The sequence below is a fragment of the Ranitomeya imitator genome, chromosome 1 (genome assembly GCF_032444005.1).
Source record: "Ranitomeya imitator isolate aRanImi1 chromosome 1, aRanImi1.pri, whole genome shotgun sequence".
NCBI classification, from domain to species: Eukaryota; Metazoa; Chordata; class Amphibia; order Anura; family Dendrobatidae; genus Ranitomeya; species Ranitomeya imitator.
In genome coordinates, this window is record NC_091282.1 from 1,069,498,345 (window position 1) to 1,069,524,257 (window position 25,913).

A 25,913-nucleotide genomic window follows, 5' to 3' on the forward strand; every position below is an offset into this window, starting at 1 on the left:
TACTTGAAAGTATCGGTATCGGATAGTATCGGCCGATACCCGAAAAATATCGGATATCGCCGATACCGATATCCGATACCAATACAAGTCAATGGGACATCAAGTATCGGAATGTATCCTCATGGATCCCAGGGTCTGAAGGAGAGGAAACTCTCCTTCAGGCCCTGGGATCCATATTAAAGTGTAAAATAAAGAATTAAAATAAAAAATATTGTTATATTCACCTCTCCGGCGGCCCCTGGACATCAGCGGGAGGATCCGGCGTCCGGCACGGCTTCTTTCTTCAAAATGCGCGCCTTCAGGACCTGTGGAATGACGTCCCGGCTTCTGATTGGTCGCGTGCCGCCCATGTGACCGCCACGCGACCAATCAGAAGCCGCGACGTCATTCCTCAGGTCCTAAAAGGCGCTCATTCTAGGACTTTAGCTGAGGAATGACGTCGCGGCTTCTGATTGGTCGCGTGGCGGTCACATGGGCGGCACGCGACCAATCAGAAGCCGGGACGTCATACCACAGGTCCTGAAGGCGCGCATTTTGAAGAAAGAAGCCGTGCCGGACGCCGGATCCTCCCGCTGATGTCCAGGGGCCACCGGAGAGGTGAATATAACAATATTTTTTATTTTAATTCTTTATTTTACACTTCCGATACCGATACCCGATATCACAAAAATATCGGATCTCGGTATCGGAATTCCGATACCGCAAGTATCGGCCGATACCCGATACTTGCGGTATCGGAATGCTCAACACTACTGATAACATTTGCAAGGAGTTAATATTCTCCCTGTGTTTGGGTAGGTTTTACGGAATTGCAACACAGAACTAGGATAGAAGGGGAAAACTGACCCTGCACTGAGACTAGGCTGATACTCTACGATGGAGTGAGCGACCCATTCCTTGCGAATAGACTCACCGGCAGTCCTAGGTTAATCTCAGCGAAGACCTATAGATAAGGGGAAGGAGGTCCCTAAAAGATCTAAGGGATGGGTAAAAACAGGTCACCTCCTTATAGAAACACAGAGATGGCTGCAGAAACCAACTGAAAGCAGAAACTAAAGATTGCAGAACCAGAGATCCCAGAACTGCACAACATCAAACACAGAAAGCTATCAAAGCACCTAGCCAGAACTCAAGCGGATTAACACTGTTGTCCAACAAGGAATGGGAGGCAGGTGCTGGGTAATAAAGGGTGATACAATCACCTGACCTAAGACAACCCAGCACCAGGGAAAAAAGACCAGCAGCCTGAAAACCACAAGATGGTCAAAAAACAAAACAGATTCTAACAGTAGGTTTCACACTCCAAAGATATACTGATAGGAAATCATGATTGTGAGTCCCAATGGGGACAGTGATGATAATGTCTGTAAAGTAACATGGAATATGATGGTGCAATGTATAATAAATAAATAACTGCAGAGTTACTTGGGGAGTAATTAGAGCAGGGGACAAGAGGAGGTACCCTGCTATAATAATAGAAACTGTGAAAGAGGCACAACACATTTGTTCCAATGCAAACCATTAAAGAATTACTGTAGTAAAAACAAAAAAGAGGTGTCTGCTAAACTTCTAATCAATTCAGAGAGGTGAGATAAAACTGTTCTTTTCAAAGTGCAACACTTGTAAACCAGCAGGTAACAATCAAAAAACTTGTTACTCATTTGCCCCAGTTAATCAACAGAAGTAGGTAGAATGGTGGATTACAAATTACAGTGGGGCAAAAAAGTATTTAGTCAGTCAGCAATAGTGCAAGTTCCACCACTTAAAAAGATAAGAGGCGTCTGTAATTTACATCATAGGTAGACCTCAACTATGGGAGACAAACTGAGAAAAAAAAATCCAGAATATCACATTGTCTGTTTTTTTATCATTTTTTTTGCATATTATGGTGGAAAATAAGTATTTGGTCAGAAACAAACAATCAAGATTTCTGGCTCTCACAGACCTGTAACTTCTTCTTTAAGAGTCTCCTCTTTCCTCCACTCATTACCTGTAGTAATGGCACCTGTTTAAACTTGTTATCAGCATAAAAAGACACCTGTGCACACCCTCAAACAGTCTGACTCCAAACTCCACTATGGTGAAGACCAAAGAGCTGTCAAAGGACACCAGAAACAAAATTGTAGCCCTGCACCAGGCTGGGAAGACTGAATCTACAATAGCCAACCAGCTTGGAGTGAAGAAATCAACAGTGGGAGCAATAATTAGAAAATGGAAGACATACAAGACCACTGATAATCTCCCTCGATCTGGGGCTCCACGCAAAATCCCACCCCGTGGGGTCAGAATGATCACAAGAACGGTGAGCAAAAATCCCAGAACCACGCGGGGGGACCTAGTGAATGAACTTCAGAGAGCTGGGACCAATGTAACAAGGCCTACCATAAGTAACACACTACGCCACCATGGACTCAGATCCTGCAGTGCCAGACGTGTCCCACTGCTTAAGCCAGTACATGTCCGGGCCCGTCTGAAGTTTGCTAGAGAGCATTTGGATGATCCAGAGGAGTTTTGGGAGAATGTCCTATGGTCTGATGAAACCAAACTGGAACTGTTTGGTAGAAACACAACTTGTCGTGTTTGGAGGAAAAAGAATACTGAGTTGCATCCATCAAACACCATACCTACTGTAAAGCATGGTGGTGGAAACATCATGCTTTGGGGCTGTTTCTCTGCAAAGGGGCCAGGACGACTGATCCGGGTACATGAAAGAATGAATGGGGCCATGTATCGTGAGATTTTGAGTGCAAACCTCCTTCCATCAGCAAGGGCATTGAAGATGAAACGTGGCTGGGTCTTTCAACATGACAATGATCCAAAGCACACCGCCAGGGCAACGAAGGAGTGGCTTCGTAAGAAGCATTTTAAGGTCCTGGAGTGGCCTAGCCAGTCTCCAGATCTCAACCCCATAGAAAACCTTTGGAGGGAGTTGAAAGTCCGTGCCAAGCGAAAAGCCAAAAACATCACTGCTCTAGAGGAGATCTGCATGGAGGAATGGGCCAACATACCAACAACAGTGTGTGGCAACCTTGTGAAGACTTACAGAAAACGTTTGACCTCTGTCATTGCCAACAAAGGATATATTACAAAGTATTGAGATGAAATTTTGTTTCTGACCAAATACTTATTTTCCACCATAATATGCAAATAAAATGTTAAAAAAACAGACAATGTGATTTTCTGGATTTTTTTTTCTCAGTTTGTCTCCCATAGTTGAGGTCTACCTATGATGTAAATTACAGACGCCTCTCACCTTTTTAAGTGGTGGAGCTTGCACTACTGCTGACTGACTAAATACTTTTTTGCCTCACTGTATATGCCCCAAACTACCATTATTTTAGTGCTTCTTGCTCAAAGTTCAAACTCCTGACATAAATCCACTTTTCACATTAATCAGGGTCCACTGAGGTGAAACTTTGCCCACCCCGATTCATTCATCACTGACGTTGCACCTGCTTTTTGTCTTGCAATGTGCGTGTTTGCACCTTTTTTTTTCTTTGCACCAAATTCATTATTCTATTTGCATTTCTTTTAAGTCTATTTTATACCTGCTTGCCTGTCTTATTTGCTGCACGCTTTGTTGGCAATTCCAGATGTTTTAGTGTGATTTATGAATTGAAAATCTTTAAAGAGTCACTAAGTATGAGCCAACTTCAATTTCCCTTTGTGTATTTTTGAATAAACAGGCCCTTTTACATATTTTTGTGATGCAAAACTAGCTTAAGACAGGAAAAAAGTCATTTTTTTTTATTTTGCACCAAATTCATGAATTGCATGTGCCATATTGATTAATTTGGCACTAAGAAACGGCCACTAATACCACTAAACAAATAAAAGATGATGAAGCAGGGACTTTATGTCTGCCAACTGGTATAAACATATACATATGCCTGCACATACTCCATACTGGTATATATTGGTATACATAAACTGGTACACACGTGGTCAAAATTGTTGGTACCCATGGAAACCAACAATGGTCACAGAAATAACTTTAATCTGAGAAAGTAATAATAAATAAAACATTTATGAAAATGAACAAATGAAAGTCAGACATTGTTTTTCAACCATGTTTACAGAATTTTTTAAAAATAAAACTCATGAAATAGGCCTGGACAGAAATGATGGTACCTTTATCTTAATATTTTGTTGCACAACCTTTTAAGGCAATCACTGCAATCAAACGATTCCTGTAACTGTCAATGAGACTTCTGCACCTCTCAACAGGTATTTTGGCCCACTCTTCAAGAGCAAACTGCTCCAGTTGTCTCGTGTATGAAAGTTGCCTTTTCCAGACGGCTTTTTATAGCTTTTTCCAAAGATGCTCAATAGGATTTAGGTCAGGACTCAAAGAAGGACACTTCAGAATAGTCCAAAGTTTTCTTCTTAGCCATTCTTGGATTTTTTTAGCTGTGTGTTTTGGGTCATTTTCCTGTTGCAAGACCCATGACCGGCAACTGAGACCAAGCTTTCTGACACTGGGCAGCACATTTTTCTCTAGAGACCCTTGATAGACTTGAAATTTCATTGTACCCTGCACAGATTCTAGACACCCTGTGCCAGATGCAGCAAAGCACCCCAGAACATAACAGAGCCTCCTCCATGTTTCACAGTAGGGACAGTGTTCTTTTCTTGATATGCTTTATTTTTCTGTCTGTGAACACAGAGCTGATGTGCCTTGCCAAAAAGTTCCATTTTTGTCTCATCTGTCCATAGGACATTCTCCCAGAAGCTTTGTGGCTTGTCAACATGTAGTTTGACAAATTCCAGTCTGGCTTTTTTATGATTTTTTTTCAACAATGGTGTCCTCCTTGGTCGTCTCCCATGAAGTCCACTTTTGCTCATAAAACAATGGATGGTGCGATCTGACACTGATTTTCCTTGAGCTTGACGTACACCTTTAATCTGTTTGAAGTTTTTCTGGGCTCTTTTGTTACCATTCGTATTATCCGACTCTTACATTTGTCATCAATTTCATCCTGGGGCCACGTCCAGGGAGGTTGTCTACAGTCCCATGGATCTTAAGTTTCTAAATAATAATTGCAACTGTAGTCACAGGAACATCAAGCTACTTGGAGATGGTCTTTCAATTTTTACCTTCAACACGTTTGTCTATTATTTTCTTTCTAATCTCCTGAGACAACTCTTTCTTTCGCTTCCTCTGGTCCATGTTGAGTGTGATACACATCATGTAAAAAAACAGCACAGTGAGTATCTGTAGCCCTATATACAGGCCCACTCACTGATTCCAAGATTGTAGACACTTGCAATGCTAATTAGTGGCACACCTTGATTTACCATGTCCCTTTTGTCACAATATTTTCAGGGATACTATCATTTCTGTCCATGCCTATCTCACGAGTTTTGTTTTTTAAAACATTCTGTGGAAGCATTGCTGAAAAGCAATGTCTGACTTTCATTTGTTCATTTTCATAGATCTTTTATTTATTATTACTTTTGTCAGATTCAAGTTATTTCTGGGATCATTGTGGGTTTTTCTGTCATTAAACGAGGCTTACCAACAATTTTGACCACATGTGTATATATAATATATATTTGAGCCAAACTAACTGGCAATCAATTGTCTCCTGGCCTATTTCTCACCTGCCCAGTCACCTATATTGCCCTTTTTGCTAGGTGGTAAGTGAAGCTTGCAGGCAGCTAATCCGGTGTGTGCTACCTTGTCTTTCAAGTCAGTGGTCATCATGAATGAGCAAGGTACAGTATATATCAGTGACAGAGCAGACACGCAAGGAAGGGAGAGAAAAAGACAAATGCAGTGACGACACGTAAGGAAGTGTTACTCGGCTTGCAAAAACATTTCTTCCCCTCATAAGGTATAAAATAACATTGTACAAGGAATACAAGGAGTATTAAATAGTCAAAATCCCCAAAGCTTTCTTAGCTCTAGGGACAGAGAAAAACACTATTTGTTATGTGCAATAGTAAATAAAGCATTAAAAATGTTAGAATTTCCTTATTTTTTTTTACTAAAGTTGCTATAGCAACAGCATTCTTATTGCTAGAGCTACAATAATCTGGAAGGACAATTTATAAACAATGTATGTGAATCTACAGATGAAAGGCCAGAATGATGGAAGAAGAGAAACATGATTTATGACCTAGTTGGAAAAAAATGGTTGATAAATTGGTGGAAGGTCAACAAGGGATATGATGGATTAATGCTTTGTTATGGTATTTCCATTCTGGACAGATGACAAAACCTTTGGGATCAAAATGTTCCTTAAATATTGACACGTCATCAGCTTTCAATTAAATATGTTCCCATATTGATTCCCACTTCACTACATTGTTCCCCAATTTTACTATTGCTGGACGACATTTCTATTTCAAATGGAGGATTATTCAGTTATTGAAAACAGTCCATATTCTTTATGGCTTTTGATATTGTCTAAAAAATCCTGTACATTTACGAAAGCTAATACAAAAGGAATAATTTATCCCGAAACTGAATTTAAACAGTATATTTCATGATTCACAATAATGTGCAAACATATATCCACAGATGGCGCTTTATAGTCCAAGAAAACATCTAAACGCAAGAGTCACAGTTACAAAGCAAAGTCAATATTCTTTTAATGCCATCTGTTTGCTGCAGCCTTTCGAATTGTTGCTAAAATCGAGCCTTCTGAAAATCAGCTCTACTTTCCTTCTTGCGTGAGAAGTGAGAAGAAAACTTTCTTTTAGGCAACTGTTATAAATGAAAGCATTGAATGTTTTCTAAATAAGAATAACAGCACAGCTGTAGGATCACAGCGTATCGCAAACAGCCATATGGAATGCCCATCTCACAGCCGTCAATGTGTTCACATTCTACTGCACATACAAATACAAGAGGCTTGCTTCCAAAACAGTTTAGGACATTTGTTTTGTTCTTCACTTTAAAATAGTTGAACTGTGAACATTTTTTCTGCAATAACTCTGGTACGAAGTTATATTATATAATGTATACTGCAAAGCTGAGTAGTTATATACTGTACATATATACTTTGCTGAGTGATGTTTGTACACAGTAATGAGCAGTTGGACACAGCACTCTCCTTTTTATACTCATGGTTTTGAATCCTTTATTGTTTTGTTTCCAAATGCTGTAGAAACAAAAAGTTCTTTCCGTAGGAAGTAACATTCCGTAACTCACATTTTTTGCAACAGAAAGAAAATATGATTTACTGGTTGGTTGTTACTTTATTTTTTCAGAACAACAGAATGCAACCTGATTCCAGTACATCTTTAACCCCTTAGTGACAGAGCCAATTTGGTACTTAATGACCAGGCCAATTTTTGCAATTCTGACCACTGTCACTTTATGAGGTTATAACTCTGGAACGCTTCAACGGATCCCGCTGATTCTGAGATTGTTTTTTCGTGACATATTGTACTTCATGTTAGTGGTAACATTTCTTCGATATTACTTGCGATTATTTATGAAAAAAACGGAAATATGGCGAAAATTTTTAAAATTTTGCAGTTTTCAAAATTTGTATTTTTATGCCCTTAAATCAGAGAGATATGTCATAAAAAATAGTTAATAAATAACATTTCCCACATGTCTACTTTACATCAGCACAATTTTGGAAACAAAATTTTTTTTTGTTAGGGAGTTATAAGGGTTAAAAGTTGACCAGCAATTTCTCATTTTTACAACACCATTTTTTTTTAGGGACCACATCACATTTGAAGTCATTTTGAGGGGTCTATATGATAGAAAATAATGAAGTGTGACACCATTCTAAAAACTACACCCATCAAGGTTCTCAAAACCACATTCAAGAAGTTTATTAACCCTTTACGTGCTTCACAGGAACTGAAACAATGTGGAAGGAAAAAATGAACATTTAACTTTTTTTTGCAAACATCTTAATTCAGAACCATTTTTTTTATTTTCACAAGTGTAAAAACAGAAATGTAACCATAAATTTTGTTATGCAATTTCTCCTGAATACGCCAATACCCCATATGTGGGGGTAAACCACTGTTAGGGCGCACCGCAGAACTTAGAAGTGAAGGAGCGCCGTTTGACTTTTTCAATGCAGAATTGGCTGGAATTGAGATCGGACGCCATGTCACGTTTAGAGAGCCCCTGATGTGCCTAAACAGTGGAAACTCCCCACAAGTGACACCATTTTGGAAACTAGACCCCTTAAGGAACTTATCTAGATGTGTGGTGAGCACTTTGAACCCCCAAGTGCTTCACAGAAGTTTATAACGTAGAGCCGTGAAAATAAAAAATCGCTTTTGTTTACACAAAAATGATCTTTTTGCCCACAAATTCTTATTTTCACAAGGGTAACAGGAGAAATTAGACCACAAAAGTTGTTGTGCAATTTCTCCTGAGTACGCTGATACCCAATATGTGGGGGTAAACAACTGTTAGGGCGCACCGCAGAGCTTGGAAGAGAAGGAGTGCCGTTTTACTTTTTCAATGTAGAATTGGCTGGAATTGAGATCGGACGCCATGTCGCGTTTGGAGAGCCCCTGATGTGCCTAAGCAGTAGAAATCCCCCACAAGTGACCCCATTTTGGAAACTAGACCCCCCATGGAACTTATCTAGATGTGTGGTGAGAACCTTGAATGCCCAAGTGCTTCACAGAAGTTTATAATGCAGAGCCGTGAAAATAAAAAATATTTTTTTTTTCCACAAAAAAGATTTTTTAGCCACCAAATTTTTATTTTCACAAGGGTAACAAGAGAAACTGGACCCCAAAAGTTGTTGTCCAATTTGTCCTGAGTATGCTGGTACCCCATATGTGGGGGTAAACCACTGTTTGGGCGCACGGCAGAGCTCGGAAGGAAGGAGCGCCGTTTTGGAATGCAGACTTTGATAGAATGGTCTGCGGGTATTATGTTGCATTTGCAGAGCCCCTGATGTACCTAACCAGTAGAAACCCTCCACAAGTGACCCCATTTTGGAAACTAGACCCCCCAAGGAACTTATCTAGATGTGTGGTGAGAACTTTGAATGCCCAAGTGCTTCACAGAAGTTTAGAATGCAGAGTCGTGAAAATAAAAAATATTTTTTTTTCCACAAAAAAGATATTGTAGCCCCCAAGTTTTTATTTTCACAAGGGTAACAGGAGAAATTGGACTGCAATAGTTGTTGTCCAATTTATCCCGAGTACGCTGATGCGCCATATGTGGCGGTAAACCACTGTTTGGGCGCACGGCAGAGCTCGGAAGGGAAGGAGCGCCTTTTTGGAATGCAGACTTTGATAGAATGGTCTGTGGGCATTATGTTGCGATTGCAGAGCCCCTGATGTACCTAAACTGTAGTAACCCCCCACAAGTGACCCCATTTTGGAAACTAGACCCCCCAAGGAACTTATCTAGATGTGTGGTGAGAACTTTGAATGCCCAAGTGCTTCACAGAAGTTTAGAATGCAGAGTCGTGAAAATAAAAAATATTTTTTTTTTCACAAAAAAGATTTTGTAGCCCCCAAGTTTTTATTTTCACAAGGGTAACAAGAGAAATTGGACCCCAGAAGTTGTTGTCCAATTTATCCCGAGTACGCTGATGCCCCATATGTGGGGGTAACCCACTGTTTGGGCGCACGGCAGAGCTCAGAAGGGAGGGAGCACCATTTGACTTTTTGAGCGCAAAATTGGCTGTCGTGTTTGGAGACCCCCTGATGTACCTAAACAGTGGAAACCCCCCAATTCTAGCTCCAACCCTAACCCCAACACACCCCTAACCCTAATCCCAACCTCATCCATAATCCTAATCACTAACCCTAACCATATTCACAACCCTTACCCCAAGTCAACCCTAACCATAACCCTAATCAAAACCCTAAATCCAACACACCCCTAATCCTAATCTCAACCCTAACCTCAAACCTAACCCTAATCCCAATACACCCCTAATCACAACCCTAACCTTAACCCTAATCCCAAACCTAACCCTAATCCCAAGCGTAACCCTAATGCCAACCCTAACCCTAATACGAACCCTAATCCAAACCCTAACCCTAATCCCAGCTCTAACCCTAACTTTAGCCCCAACCCTAGCCCTAACTTTAGCCCCAACCCTAACCCTAGCCCTAGGGCTACTTTCACACTTGCGTCGTTTGGCATTCCGTCGCAATCCGTCGTTTTGGACAAGAAACGGATCCTGCAAATGTGCCCGCAGGATGCGTTTTTTGCCCATAGACTTGTATTGCCGACGGATCGTGACGGATGGCCACACGTCGCGTCCGTCGTGCACTGGATCAGTTGTGTTTTGGCGGAGCGTCGGCACAAAAAACGTTCAATGAAACGTTTTTTTGTACGTCGCATCCGCCATTTCTGACAGCGCATGCGTGGCCGTAACTCCGCCCCCTCCTCCCCAGGACATAGATTGGGCAGCGGATGTGTTGAAAAACTACAGCTGCTGCCCATGTTGTGCACAATTTTCACAACGTGCGTCGGTATGTCGGGCCGACGCATTGCGACGGCCCCGTACCAACGTAAGTGTGAAAGAAGCCTAACCCTAAGTTTAGCCCCAACCCTAACCCTAAATTTAGCCCCAACCCTAACCCTAAATTTAGCCCCAACCCTAGCCCTACCCCTAACCTAACCCTACCCCTAACCTAACCCTACCCCTAACCCTACCCCTAACCTAACCCTACCCCTAACCTAACCCTACCCCTAACCCTACCCCTAACCTAACCCTAACCCTACCCCTAACCCTACCCCTAACCCTACCCTAACCCTACCCCAACCCTACCCCTAACCCTACCCCTAACCCTAACCTAACCCTACCCCTAACCCTACCCCTAACCTAACCCTACCCCTAACCCTACCCCTAACCCTACCCCTAACCCTAACCTAACCCTACCCCTAACCCTAACCTAACCCTACCCCTAACCCTACCCCTAACCCTACCCCTAACCCTACCCCTAACCCTACCCCTAATTTTAGCCCCAACTGCTGTTCTCCTGCCGGCCGGCAGATGGAGACAGATGGCGGGCGCACTGGGCATGCGTCCGCCATGTTCTGCTGCCGGCGGCCAGGAGGAGCAGCAAGAGGATCCAGGGACCTAGGTGAGTATGCTAGGGTCCCCGAATCCCCCTATTTCTCTGTCCTCTGATGTGCGATCACATCAGAGGACAGAGAATTACACTTTACTTTTTTTTTTTTTTTTTTTTTTTTGCGGTCGCCGGTAAACAGTTAATTACCGGCGATCGCAAAACAGGGGTCGGTAATACCGACCCCGATCGTGCTCTTTGGGGTCTCGGCTACCCCCGGCAGCCGAGACCCCAAAGATTCTCCCGATGCCGGCCGGCGGGCGCACTGCGCATGCGCCCGCCATTTTGAAGATGGCGGCGCCCACCGGGAGACACGAGGAGCATCGGGGGAGCTAGGTGAGTATTGGGGGGCCACCTGGGACCCCTTTTCTCTGTCCTCCGATGTGCGATCACATCGGAGGACAGAGAAATTAAAAAGAGATCGCTTTTTTTTTTTTTTTGCGATCGCCGGTAAACGGTTAATTACCGGCGATCGCAAATGCGGGGTGGGTTAAAAACCCCCCGAATCATGTTCTCTGGGGTCTCGGCTACCCTCGGCAGCCGAGACCCCGGAGAAAATCGGCCTCTGGGGGGCGCTATGGACTTTTTCCACAGCGCCGTTAATTAACGGCGCTGTGGTTTAAGTACCCTTAGCGGCCGCCGTTAAAAGGCGTATCGGCGGTCGCTAAGGGGTTAAATAACTTTCTGTCAATTCTTCTTATCTCTTCTATGGCTCTACGTTTGGTATTTCTTTTAATGATCAAATGTGCCAAAAATCAAATTCACCAAATTGAGCAGATTTTACAGGGAAATTCAATTTGCAGCTAAGTGAATTGCTGCAAATTGAATATTCCTTATTATGGTTGGATGTCTAGAGTGAAGAAGATAATCACAACAGGGAAAAGAAGATGACCGGACGGCGTGCCATATAGGCAGCATGGGAGGTGCGGAGTGAGGTGAGAATTTTTTTTTTAAACTGACAGCCTGACATTCTATGGCTCAGCTCATGGCACAGCTGGCCACAATTTTGCTGAATTTGTAAAGAAGAAATTGCAAAAAAAACATTCAGAAGAATAGTTATTTTCAAAAAAATTTGAAAATTCAATACAATGTGAATAAATTTGCTCATCTCTAAGGTCTGTGTCTTTCCATTTGCTTATAATTCCATATTACAGGTCATGTAATATTTCTTAATCTCATTCTAGTGCAACTTACCCAGCCAAGCACACTATTAAAAATTTTTATAATGTGCCAAATTCCTTACTTTCCAAGCTCTCAACTATTTAAGATGTAAATCGACCTTTAAACCATTTGAACTAAAAACTCATTTATACTAGTTTCTCTAATATATATTTTATTGGCATTGTCTAACATGCCTTACATTGTAATCTTCATGGATCGCCACCTACGAAGGTAGTTTACTGAAATGTGCATTTGGGCGGGTGTACGCCTTCCTGGACACCTAGTCTGGACCCTACTACTGGTAAGGATTATGGTCTTACTACTATTTTTATGACTATACTCCTGCAAACAGAGTGTGTATGGGAGTCTGAAATGATTATGGGAACGGTGGGTGTTGCAGTTTAGGTCCAGCAGATAGTTATTTCCCTCTGTGATTGCTCCTACACACTTTTTATTGATTCCCTTTGTTTGGGCTGTTTAAATAGGAGCATGAGACCATAATATTCACTACTGCTGATGTATCCAGGTTGCTGCGCGACACACATGTGGCAGTAGTGTTTTGCGTTATCATTCCCCTTCACCTATGTCTATGTTAATATTAATAAAATTTGTAAATTTTTGAATATTATTGACATTAGTATCATCTTTTTTCGCATGGATATGTTTCAGTGAGGATTGGTCACTATATTCCTATTATTATATATACACATGGTGGATCATTTTTGGGTTATGGTTAGGGTACACCACTAGTAGTTGTCATATAGGATGTTTTCAAAGTATATCCAGAATACAGATTTGTTAATGTTATCTATTGTTGCAGAAGTCATACAGGTATAGAGAATTTCAGGTGTTGTGTCCCTTCACCCCGAAGCGCGTTTCTCTTCTCTACTTCTGGGAGTGTGCAGCTCTGAGATCACGCTCTCAGGTCTATGTCAGGTCTATGTCAGCTCGAGCGGCTAGTAGGTAGTCGGCATACTTTCCACAGCTATGGACTGTTACCACTGGTCTGTTCTGAGCCATCTGACATACCCAGCTCTCCTACATCGCTGTTCATTGCTACATCGCTCAAATCTGCTATTCAGCTAATTATTTCTACATTGAGTCTCCTGTTATACCAAGCTCTGCTACATCATTGCTGTTGTTATCTGTTACTCATCTCTGCTAAACAGCTGAACATTGCTGCATAGAGTCTCCTGATATACCCAGATCTACTTCAGCTGAGCATTGCTGCAAAGAGTCTACTGCTCTTCTTCACTGGGCTCTGTTATACCACATATATACTCCTTGTCTATACTCAAGTAAAACACTACTCTGCTACACCGCTGAACTCTGGTATACCACTGGTAAGTTCTGCATAAGGCTCAGACATACTGTACTGAGTCACACTTCCTAATCTAATTTGTAATTATCTGTAATTAACTCTCTAAATCTATTGGCCCTTACTGAAACCTGGATCGAGGATTCTGACACTGTCTCCCCTGCTGCCATTTCCCATAGTGGCTTTCAATTCTCCCATTCCCCGAGACCCACAAACAGACCTGGTGGTGGAGTTGGCATACTCCTCTCTCCACAATGCACCTTCCAGGTCATCCTCCCAGTTCCATCACTCTCATTCCCTTCTTTTGAGGTGCACACCATCAGGCTCTTCCTTCCCCTCTCCCTCAGAATAACGGTCATATACCGGCCCCCAGGCTCACCTACCCACTTCCTGGACCATTTCTCTGCCTGGCTGCCGCACATCATGTCCTCAGAACTCCCAACCCTTATCCTGGGAGACTTCAACATCCCCATAAACAACCCCACATCTACATCTGCATCCCAGCTTTTATCACTAACCACTTCACTCAGCCTCTCACAGCTCTCAACCTCTGAGACACCCAAGGACGGTAACACCCTTGACCTGGTCTTTGTCCGGCTGTGTTCAATCTCCTACATAAATAACTCACCGCTTCCCCTCTCTGACCACAACATTTTCTCCTTCATGCTCACAAATCCTCGCTCACCCCAGCACCCTCCTACCTACCAGTCAGAAATCTACAAGCCATTAACCCCCATACACTTTCAGACTCCCTACGCTCATCACTGTCCCCAATCTCCTCTTTTTCCTGTCCTGATCTGGCGGTACATCACTACAATGACACTCTTAGAAGCATCCTCACCCTCAGACCCTCCAAACACAGAGTAAAACAGCCCTGGCTCACATCACAAACCCGATTTCTCCAGCGATGCCATAGGAGTGCTGAACGCTTATGGAGGAAAACTCGCACACCAGAAGACTTCATACACTTTAAATTTATGTTAAAAACCTATAACTCTGCCCTTCACATTGCCAAACAGACCTACTTCACCACTCTGATCTCCTCACTATCCAACAACCCCAAGAAACTTTTTGACACCTTTCACTCCCTCCTCAGGCCAAAAGCTCAAGCCCCTATCACAGGCATTTGTGCTGATGACTTGGCCTCCCACTTTATAGAGAAAATAGACAATATCCGTCAGGAAATCCGCTTCCAGACACCAAGTTCAGTGACTCCCATCCCTCCCTGCATCTCCCCTGGCTCACTCTCCGCATTTGATCCCATCACAGAAGAAGAAGTCTCCAGGCTCCTCTCTTCTTCTCATCCGACTACATGCTCTACTGACCCCATTCCCTTTCATCTCCTTCAGTCTCTCTCTCCAGTCGTCACTACTTACCTAACTACAATCTTTAATCTCTCCCTTTCCTCTGGCATTTTCCCCTCCTCCTTCAAACACTCTATCATTACTCCGCTACTAAAGAAACCCACCCTCGACCCATCCTGCACAACACAACTACAGAACCGGTCTCCAATCTCCCCTTCATCTCCAAACTCTTGGAGCGCCTAGTCCACTCCCGCCTTACCCGTTACCTCTCCATTCACTCCCTCCTAGACCCTTCACAGTCCGGCTTCCGCCCCCTACACTCGACAGAAACTGCACTCATCAAAGTGACCAACGACCTTCTGACAGCAAAATGTAACAGTGACCACTCTCTGCTCATTCTTCTCGATCTTTCTGCAGCTTTCGACAATGTTGACCACCCTTTCTTACTCTCTAGGCTCCAGTCACTTGGCATTAAGGACACTGCTCTCTCCTGGTTCTCCTCCTATCTTTCTGACCGCTCCTTCAGTGTTCTGTTCTCTGGCTCTACTTCATCTCCTCTCCCCCTCACTGTCGGGGTACCCCAGGGCTCAGTCCTTGGCCCCCTTCTCTTCTCCCTCTACACGGCCCCAATTGGATAGACCATCAGCAGATTTGGTTTGAAGTACCATCCTTATGCCGACGACACACAACTATATACATCATCCCCTGGCCTTACTCCTGCTGTGCTACAGAACACTACTGACTGTCTGTCCGCAGTCTCTGACATCATGTCCGCTCTCTATCTGAAACTCAACCTCTCCAAAACTGAACTTCTTCTGCTTCCACCATCTACTAACCTCCCTAAAACTGATGTTTCCCTCTCCATGGGTGGCACCATAATAACACCCCGGCAGCAGGCGCGCTGTCTGGGTTTTATGTTTGACTCCAATCTCTCCTTCACATCCCATATACAATGTCTTGCCCGCTCATGCCGCTTACACCTAAAGAACATCTCTAGAGTCCGCCCTTTTCTCACCATAGAAACAACAACAACCCTCACTGTCACCCTGATCCACTCCCGCTTGGACTACTGCAACGCTCTATGAATTGGCCTCCCCCTCACTCGACTTTCCCCTCTCCAGTCTATCCTTAATGCAGGAGCCAGGGTTGTCTATCTAGCTAATCATTACTCAAACGCATCCGCTCTTCGCCAGTCATTACACTGGCTGCCCATTCATTACAGGATACAATTCAAAGTACTTGTTCTCACCCACAAAGCTCTCCACAGTGCAGCACCCCCTTACATCTCCCTCATTTCTGTCTATCGGCCTAACTAACCTCTGCGCTCTGCAAATGACTTTTGACTAATTGACTAACCTCTGCACTAATCCGTACATCCCACTCCCGACTACAAGACTTCCCCGTGCTGCGCCAATACTCTGGAATGCTCTACCCCAAGAAATTAGGACCATCCACAATTTGCATAGTTGTAGGAGCTCCCTCAAAACACATTTGTTCAGAGCGGCCTATCTTGTTCCCTAATCAGTTATTTTGTTTGTGTGTAGCCCATTCACTACTACCATCTATTCCCCCACTCCCTGAAGATGGCTGGACCATCATTGTAAATACATCATTTTAAATACACACCTGTATTTTGTATTTCCCCACCTCATTGTAGATTGTAAGCTCTCACGAGCAGGGTCGTCTTGGGTTGCTTTAATTTTATTGTATTGTTTAACATTGTTACTTATGACTGTAGTGTTTGAAGCTGTTAAACTGTAAAGTGCTGCGGAATATGTTGGCGCTATATAAATAAAGATAATTATTATTATCTCAACCCTGCTTCATTAGTCTTCCCTTAATCAGTCTCTGGCTTCATTGGGTCTACTATACCATCGGTTGCTGTCCAGACACTGTAGCCTTTATTGTTCCAACCATATCACATATCACTTTGTGGCAGCAATGTCATCTGTTTGTGCTCCACAACTGCTAACCCGTGACTCCAAGATAAGGAACATCTATTTAAAATAAAATAAAATACTGGACATACTGTGTCTTGCTTCCTCAAAACATGAGAGGAAAGGGCTGAATATCCCCACTAAATCCATCTATGACAGACTTAACACACAAGTGAATAAGTTATGCAAGTGTTCTTAGGGGAAATGGTGGGTGGATTAGTCCGTAAAACAGACTAGTCACTGTGGTGTGGTTCTTAGCTAACATATAGGGTGCTTATGGCTTATTTTGGCCCTATAAAGAATTTTTTTTAAATCTGTATCAATTCTGTATTCATGGCTTGTCAGCTGCCAAATATGATATAAAATACATTAATTACATAGGGCTTAGCATTGGGCCAAGTATATGGCTTAACATATTTCCATCATGCCATGTGGCTACAACTGCCTTTTCTGTGAAAGCTCTGCATAAAACAGTTCTCCTATTCAGAAAGGTGGACAACCGGCATGGCAGGAAGCCCGTCTACATGCTGCACTTGTTCCACACAACCTCAGTATTTCAACCAGGTAAACAGAGCTTGTCTGTTACTACCAATAACTGTAATTAATTGCTGGGCGTTGTGACAATCACCTTCTTCTGGAAGCATTCATCTTCATAAAAGTGTGCTTGTGGGTGTTGCTTTCTTAATAAATAATTTTCCAAAAAAGTATTTATGCACATATTTCATGATGCCATCAATCATATTGGTAACTGTAAATCGTGTTATACATTTATAAAATAAATGGTCTAACTCTCCTCCATTAATGGAGAGCACCAGCGGGGTGGTATAGACTTTACAAAAATAGCATTTTCATTAAATATTAACCATTATGTGCTATCCGTTTTAGGTCACTGCTGCTGTATTTTGTTTGGTATTTTACATCAGTATTTAGTAAGTTAAATAAAGTGGCGGACATGAAAATATATATAAACAAAAGATTTATACATCTTTTCTGCTTGAGACCCAATCTTAAAATTTGACTTAGAGATACTAATGCATAATATTGACCAAAAGACTATCTAGTAAAATAGCCTTATATGAAATATATACAGTACAGAGCAGAGGTTTGGACACACCTTCTCATTTAAAGATTTTTCTGTATTTTCATGACTATGAAAATTGTACATTCACACTGAAGGCATCAAAACTATGAATTAACACATGTGGAATTACATACTTAACAAAAAAGTGTGAAATAACTGAAGGTATGTCTTATATTCTAGGTTCTTCAAAGTAGCCACCTCTTGCTTTGATGACTGCTTTGCACACTCTTGGCATTCTCTTGATGAGCTTCAAGAGGTAGTCACCGGGAATGGTTTCACTTCACAGGTGTGCCCTGTCAGGTTTAATAAGTGGGATTTCTTGCCTTATAAATAGTGTTGGAACCATCAGTTGTGTTGTACAGAAGTTTGGTGGATACACAGCTGATAGTCCTACTGAATAGACTGTTAGAATTTGTATTATGGCAAGAAAAAAGCAGCTAAGTAAAGAAAAACAAGTGGCCATCATTACTTTAAGAAACGAAGGTCAGTTAGTCCGAAAAATTGGGAAAACTTTGAAAGTGTCCCCAAGTGCAGTGGCAAAAACCATCAAGCGCTACAAAGAAACTGGTTCATATGAGGACAACCGAAGGAAAGGAAGACCAAGAGTCGCCTCTGCTTCTGAGGATAAGTTTATCCGAGTCACCAGGCTCCGAAATCGCAGGTTAACAGCAGCTCAGATTAGAGACCAGGTCAATGCCACACAGAGTTCTAGCAGCAGACACATCTCTACAACAACTGTTAAGAGGAGACTTTGTGCAGCAGTCCTTCATGGGAAAATAGCTGCTAGGAAACCACTGCTAAGGACAGGCAACAAGCAGAAGAGACTTGTTTGGGCTCAAGTACACAAGGAATGGACAGGTGGCTACTTTGAAGAACCTAGAATATAAGACATAATTTCAGTTGTTTCACACTTTTTTGTTAAGTATATAATTCCACATGTGTTAATTCATAGTTTTGATGCCTTCAGTGTGAATGTACAATTTTCATAGTAATGAAAATACAGAAAAATCTTTAAATGAGAAGGTGTGTTCAAACTTTTGGTCTGTACTGTAGGTATAAACAAGTTCCAACATTTTTCATTTAAAAAAATGATCATGGTGTAGGAATAGTACAGAGGTCTAAAATCAAAGTAGTTCAAGACAACTGCATCTGCATGTTCCCAAATTCACTTGAGTAGTAACATAACCCAATAAATTAAGATACTTTAGCTCATAAAATGAATTTTTTCATGATGGCTACCCTTACTTTAACCCTTTTATACTGTATGATGTACAGTTAGGTCCATAAATATTTGGACAGTGACCAAATCCTCGTAATTTGGGCTCTGCATATCACTATTTTTGATTTACATTTAAACAACTGATATGCAATATGCAATTGATATGCAATTGAAATATCCTGTGAAACGTTTAGGAATTGCAACCATTCTTCTACAAAGGCTCCTCTTTTCAGAGGCTCAAAAGTAATTGGACAAATTAATGTTACCATAAATAAAATGGTCATTTTTAATACATTCTAGAGAATGTTTTTCAGGCAATGACTGCCTTAAATTTGGAAGCCATGGACGTCACCAAACGCTGGGTTTCCTCCATTATCCCTATGAAAAGCTGTACTATAAAATGGTGTCACTGCCAAATACAACTCATTTTACATAACACAAGCAATAACATAACTATATAAATGAAAATGTGTATATTATGGCTCTTGGAATAAAACAATGAAAAAACAAAAAGGAAAAAACAATGTCTTGTCATAAAGAGGTCACCACGACACCACAAGCTAAACACAACCAAAGCTCATTCACTAATGATGAACTGTGTGCTGTAATTCAAAATAATGCATCATAAAATGATAGATCTGCTTGAAAACCCCACAGTGCTTAGTAATTATGAACAACCTAAAGCCAATAACCATAATGACGGCATATTTTGGCATTGGTTTGTGCTGCACAGTCCAGTGAGGACCAGAAATATTAAGCCGAAAGTTCAATTGTTGAAAAACAAATCACAATTTTTGAGTCTGCAATTTACCCAGAAGCCAACTCATAGGTTTACTCTCCTTCCAATAATCATAAGGTATACATGTACATGAATTGCTACTGGGTCATTTTGGATTAAAAAGTAGATTACGTTTTTTCTTTTCAATCAATGCCAGACCATTGAAATTTCAGTCAGTAAGTAGTTTGCTATAATTTCAACTCAAAAGAATAAAGAAAAGGTTTGTCCGGTCTCAGAAGAAAAGTCTGTAGTCACTTGATGTGACTATTGACTGTCTGATTGTGACATCATGCAATTCGCACACTGTCATGATTCCCCTGTATTCCCCTTTGGGTGGACAGTTATGTGACAAAAAGTAAGAAATTTGCATATGTGTGGTCCGCAAGTATACACATTACATATTTACAGTGAAGTAACTGCCCATCTGTATAGGTAATACAGGGGTACTGCAGCAGTGCACAAGTCGTTTAGCTAATTACAGTAACATAGCATAACTGCAGACTTTCCTTTTGAGATTGGACAGCTCCTTTAGGCTAAGTTCAGATTAGTGTTCAGGGGGCTTTGCGCAGGGCTGCGTACATCCTCTGCTAAGCCCCGTCTACTTCTGCATACTTCTGCATGCATCCTGCGTACCTATCTTTAACATTGAGTATGCAGTACATGCGGATGTAAGCTGATGCATTGCTTTGACGCGCCCGCCGACCGCACAGGAATGCAACAAGTTACTAACAGCTTCTTCCAGCATTGAACGGTCACATGGTACCGCTTATTACAGTAATGAATGTGGACCCGACTCCACTCCCATAGGGTGGAGCCGCATATTCATTACTGTAATGAGTGGTAACATTGAACGCTCAACGTTGGAAGAAGCGGTCAGCTCCCGGAGATGGGAGATGCAGGGACCGCACTAGGAGCAGGTGAGTATAATGGGGAGGGGGAACACTGCACAATATTCACCTGTCCTCGTTCTGGGCACCGCTCCGTCTTCTGCGTCCTCTGCAGTGATGCTCAGGTCAGAGGGCGCGATGACGTGGTTAGTCCGCGCTCTCTGCCTGAACGTTAGTGCAGCGGACGCAGAAGACACAGTGGCGCCGGAATGAGGACAGGTGACTATAGCAAGTGGCGGGGGCTTGAGCAACGAGAGGTGAGTATGTGTTTTTTTTTTTTAATCGCAGCAACAGCATATGGGGCAAATATCTCTATGGAGCATCTTATGGGGCCATGTGCAGCATTATATGGGGGGCAAATATCTCTATGGAGCATCTTATGGGGCTATAATCAACATTTGTGCAGCATTATATGGGTCAAATATGTTTATGGAGCATCTTATGGGGCCATAATCAACATTTGTGCAGCAATATATGGGGGCAAATCTCTCTGGAGCATCTTATGGGGCCATAATCAACGTTTCTGCAACACTATATGGGGCAAATACCTATATGGAGCATCTTATGGGGCCATAATCAACATTTGTGCAGCATTTTATGGGGGCAAATCTCTCTGGAGCATCTTATGGGCCATAATCAACGTTTCTGCAACACTATATGGGGCAAATACCTATATGGAGCATCTTATGGGGCCATAATCAACATTTGTGCAGCATTTTATGGGGGCAAATCTCTCTGGAGCATCTTATAGGGCCATAATCAACATTTGTGCAGCATTATATGGGGCAAATATCTCTATGTAGCATCTTATGGGGCCCTTATTAACCTTTAGGCTATGTGCACATGTTGCAGATTAGGCTTAGGAATTTCTGGTGCGGATTCTGCCTCTCCTGGCAGAAAACGCATCTGCGGATTTGTCGCTTTTTTGTGCGTTCCGCAGCGTTTTTTTGTGCATTTTTGCTGCGGTTTTCTTGCGGATTTGCTGCACCTTTTACCCCTGCGTTTTTTTTTTATAATGGAATGGGTTCAAAAACACTGCAGATTCACAAAAAAGAAATGACATGCTACTTCTTTTAAACCGCAGCGTTTCCGCGGCGGATTTTCCGCAAAGTTTGCACAGCATTTTTTTTCTCATTGATTTACATTGTACTGTAAATCAATTGCGGATCTGAAGCGTTTCTGCACTGCAAAAAACGCTGCGGAACCGCAGAGAATCAGCAGCGTGTGCACAAAGCCCTCATGCAGTACTGTACGGGCAAATGTGTCTATGGAGCATCTTATGGGGCCATTATTAACCTTTGTGCAGCATTATATGGGGCATAATTTAATACGGAGCATCTTATGGGGCTCATCATGAACTATATAGAGCATTATATGGGGCTCCTGATTCAATATGGATATTCAAAAACACTTAACCTACTGATGTCTCAATTAATTTTATTTTTATTTCTTATCTATTTTTATTTTTGACATTTACCGGTAGCTGCTGCATTTCCCACCCTAGGCTTAAACTCGAGTCATTAAGTTTTCCCAGTTTTTTGTGGCAAAATTAGGGGAGTTGGCCTATACTCAAGTCGGCTTATACTCGAGTATATACAGTACTTTCTTCTAGCAATGACTTCTTATATAATGAGGCAGTACAACTTTTAGTATTAATATAAACACTAAGTACAGAAGGTAACACACATAAAGTAGGATTGGAAACAGAAAGTATTCCAAAATAGTGTAAAGAATAAAACATAGCATAATTGAAATCTTACCTTAGATAAATATGAATGGCCATCAGACCCACATACAGGATTTGTATAAGCTGCTGGACATTGTTTGCAACTGGAAGCAAGAGGAACACCTCTCCAGTACTTATAGCTTAATCCAGCTTCTTTCATGCTGTAATAAAATAGTCTTCATTAATAAGGTAAATGTAAACAAGCATTTTATTAATCTTTTGCTCACTTTTATTAATATTTCCAAATTAAAATGTTACCTTTAATTTGCAGTTCTCTTTGACTGTATTAGGACTCATTTCTTGCATAATGATTTGTTACTTTTACTAGCATCCTTCTGGTGTGCTTGCAATGTTCTGAACACTTTTTATTTTTTTGAAACGTGGGATTAACAAAAAAAGCAATTTTAGAATTGTTTCTCAACTTTTTTTGGGGATGTTTGCTAGAGGTGAGTGAACCTTTCAAGGTGCGGTTAGGCTACGTTCACCAAACTTCTCGATATTTGCTGAAAACCATTCAATTCAATGGGAGGAAAAACCAAATGCAACACTTTCAGGAGTGGGGGGGGGGGTAAAAAGCTGACAAAACAGCTCAAATTAGGAGAAGACACCAGGAACAGTGGCATGAATTGTCTCATCAATTGGGCTATAAATAATTTTATAGGTTCCCCTATAGTTTTGATAACCAGCCAGTCAAAACTGACAGCTGCGGGCTGCAACCCTTAGCTGTCAGCATTAGCAAGGCTGATTAAGAATACAGGGGTCCCACACTGTTTTTTTAATTATTTAAATAAATAATTTAAAAAAATGCCACGAGGATCACTCCATTTTTTGACAATCAGCCAAGCTAAAGCTGACAGCTGGGGGCTGGTATTCTCAGGTTGGTAAGGGGCCATGGATACTGGCCCCTCAGCCTAAAAAGAGAAGTCCGCAGCTAGCAGAAATGGTGCATCTATTATGCCCATCTCTTCCCACTTTCCCTGTGTAGGTGGCAACTGTGGTTCATATTTGTGAGCTGATGTCACCTTTGTATTGTGACATCAAGCCCATGGCTTAGTAATGGAGAAGAGTCCATAAGACACCGATTCATTACTAATCCTATAGTTATATTGTAAATAAACACACAGCCATAATAAAGTCCTTAATTTCAATTAAATACAAAGTACACTTTTCCTTTTTTATTTAAAAATAATAAATACAATTATACTCACCTAACGCCAAATCCATTGAAGCCCTCATCTCCTGTAATAAAAAAATAAAAAACAACCATATGCCTCACCTGTCACTCTGTCCCATGCTGTAATTTATGTCTGGGGATAAACAGTTTTCAACTTGGACAGTCCCAAGATGGGACTGCCCAAGCCGAGAATCAACGAGGAATAAGCTGCTGCAAATGTAGCATCAGTGAACTAGCGGTGACATTATCGAGGTTACCGCATGTCACTTAGGATGCATTCCCAGCAGGGACCCTGAACTGCGGTGACCTCAGAACTGTGAGAAAAAGTCTGCGAGTTCACTGCAGTTCAAGCTCAGTGAGTTCACCGTGCGCTGAAGTCACTGAGCTTGAACTGCGGTGAACTCACTGAATTTCCCTCATGGTGCTGAGATTACCGTGGGTCAGGGGCTTGGCTGGGAATGCAGCCTCCGTGACCGGCGATAACCTCGATGGCGTCACCGCTAGTAACTGATGCTGCGTTTGCAGCAGCTCATTCCTCAGTCGTTCTTAGCCTGGATGGTCGCATAGATACATAGATGTGCCCTTTTTGGGGGCAGTTGAAGACTGCTATTTTTAGCCTGGGGGGGGAAATCCATGGCTTGCTTTAGCTTGGCTGGTTGTCAAAATACGGGGGGAACCCCACACTTTTTTTAAATTATTTTTGTAAATAATTAAAAAATACGGTGTTGTAAGTTGTAACCCCTCTATTCTTGATAAACAGCCTTGCTGAACCTGATAGCTGAGGGCTGCAGTTGTCAGTTTTGCTTGACTGGTTATCAAAAATACAGGGGAACCCCATTCCACTTTTATAGGGGGGCCCTACATCATTTTTTGGGGGGTCCAGGAAAGGCTAAGCATACAGCTGTGAGCTGATATTAATAGCCTGGGAACCTTTATGAATATTATCTATTTTCCAGAATATTAACATCAGCTTTCCATGGTCGCCTTTCCCTCAGCTGTTTATGAAAACTACAGGGAACCCCACTCTGTACTTTTCTTTTTATATTTATTAACAAGTACCGTAAAATACCCACCATAGGTAACCTTAGTTCTCAGCCTTCATGTATTTCAGTAGCTGGAAACTTCACCTTAAAACATTAACCTTAAAATTTACCTCCAAGTTTCATATGAGGTTTACGGGCCTGAAAGCTGCAGGGAGATTTAGGGGCTGTGAACTCTGGTAACCAGAAAAGTTACCTGAGTTCAAGCCACTGAGTCTCACAGTAGCTCCAGTGCCGGGCCGTTGAATGCCAGAGTTCTGTACTCGTGTCTGTTCATCAGTATGGCACTGGCATGTGCAAAATAAGAGAAAAGGCTACTATGAACTCAGGTGACATTACTGTTTTTGTTGACAATTAAAAAAGTAATTGAAAAAAACAGAGTGGAGGTCAACCGTAATTTTCATATTTAGCACAGTGAAAGCTGATGGCTGAGGGCTGATGTTAATATTCTGGGAAAGAGACAATATTCATAAAGTTTTACATGCTATTAATATCAGCTCACAGCTGTATACCTAGCCTTTTCTGGACCCCCCAAAAAAATGACATATGCTCCCCTTATATTTAATACCTAACAAAGGCTGGGCAGACAGCTGCAAGTGTAACACCCCAGGTAACCGGTTGTTACAGTGGCATTGCTTTCCTCACGGGTAGAGTGATGTCATGTTTGGAAGCGAGGAAATATCCCTTTAACAGGTATTCAGCACATACAACACCGTTCTGACTCCAGGCCAGAAGGGGGAGCTCTACACCCGACTTCAGTGGAGCTGCTCTCTCTAGTCGTGAGGAGTCAGTTGCTAGGCAGTTGCTACGCAGTTGGAGTTAGTCAGTTGGGAAGAGGAGAGCAAAGAGTGAGGAAGGAAAGTTGGGGCTGTGCAGACGAGTGATTCTGCAGCTCCTGGGAAGGAAAGAGAGCAGAGCAACTTGTAAAGAGACTGAAAGGAGCAAAGGCGAAGTCAAGAGCTGGAGAGAGAAGTTACCACTGAACTTCCCCCATGCTGAGCGCATATACCAGTAGCCGGAAGATCAAAGTTGTTGGGGAAACTCTATGCGCCATGGCAGAAACCGGTGGACAGCTAGATTTCAAGTTACCTGTCCATCATTAACACCTAAGGACACAGTAACAGATAGAGCCCGAGTCGTGATAGAGATCCTGTAAAAAAGGTCGAGTTACCTGTCGTATGTGTTAGTGTCCTACCTAAAGGGGGACAGAGAAAACTTGAGGACCTTGTGTTAGGCCTAAGGCAGCAAGGGACTACAACAACA

At 42.1% G+C, this 25,913-nt stretch overlaps 1 protein-coding gene across 3 annotated transcripts in view; it reads right to left on the minus strand.

Annotated features, from left to right (window-relative positions):
* The window catches only part of SPOCK3 (SPARC (osteonectin), cwcv and kazal like domains proteoglycan 3), a 577,897-nt gene that overhangs the window by 94,758 nt on the left and 457,226 nt on the right, over positions 1–25,913 (minus strand). For all 3 annotated transcript variants that reach the window (XM_069744196.1, XM_069744193.1, XM_069744194.1), the window contains exon 5: positions 22,471–22,597. In XM_069744196.1, coding sequence (XP_069600297.1) covers positions 22,471–22,597 — 127 coding nt within the window. The remainder of the gene's footprint in view (positions 1–22,470; positions 22,598–25,913) is intronic.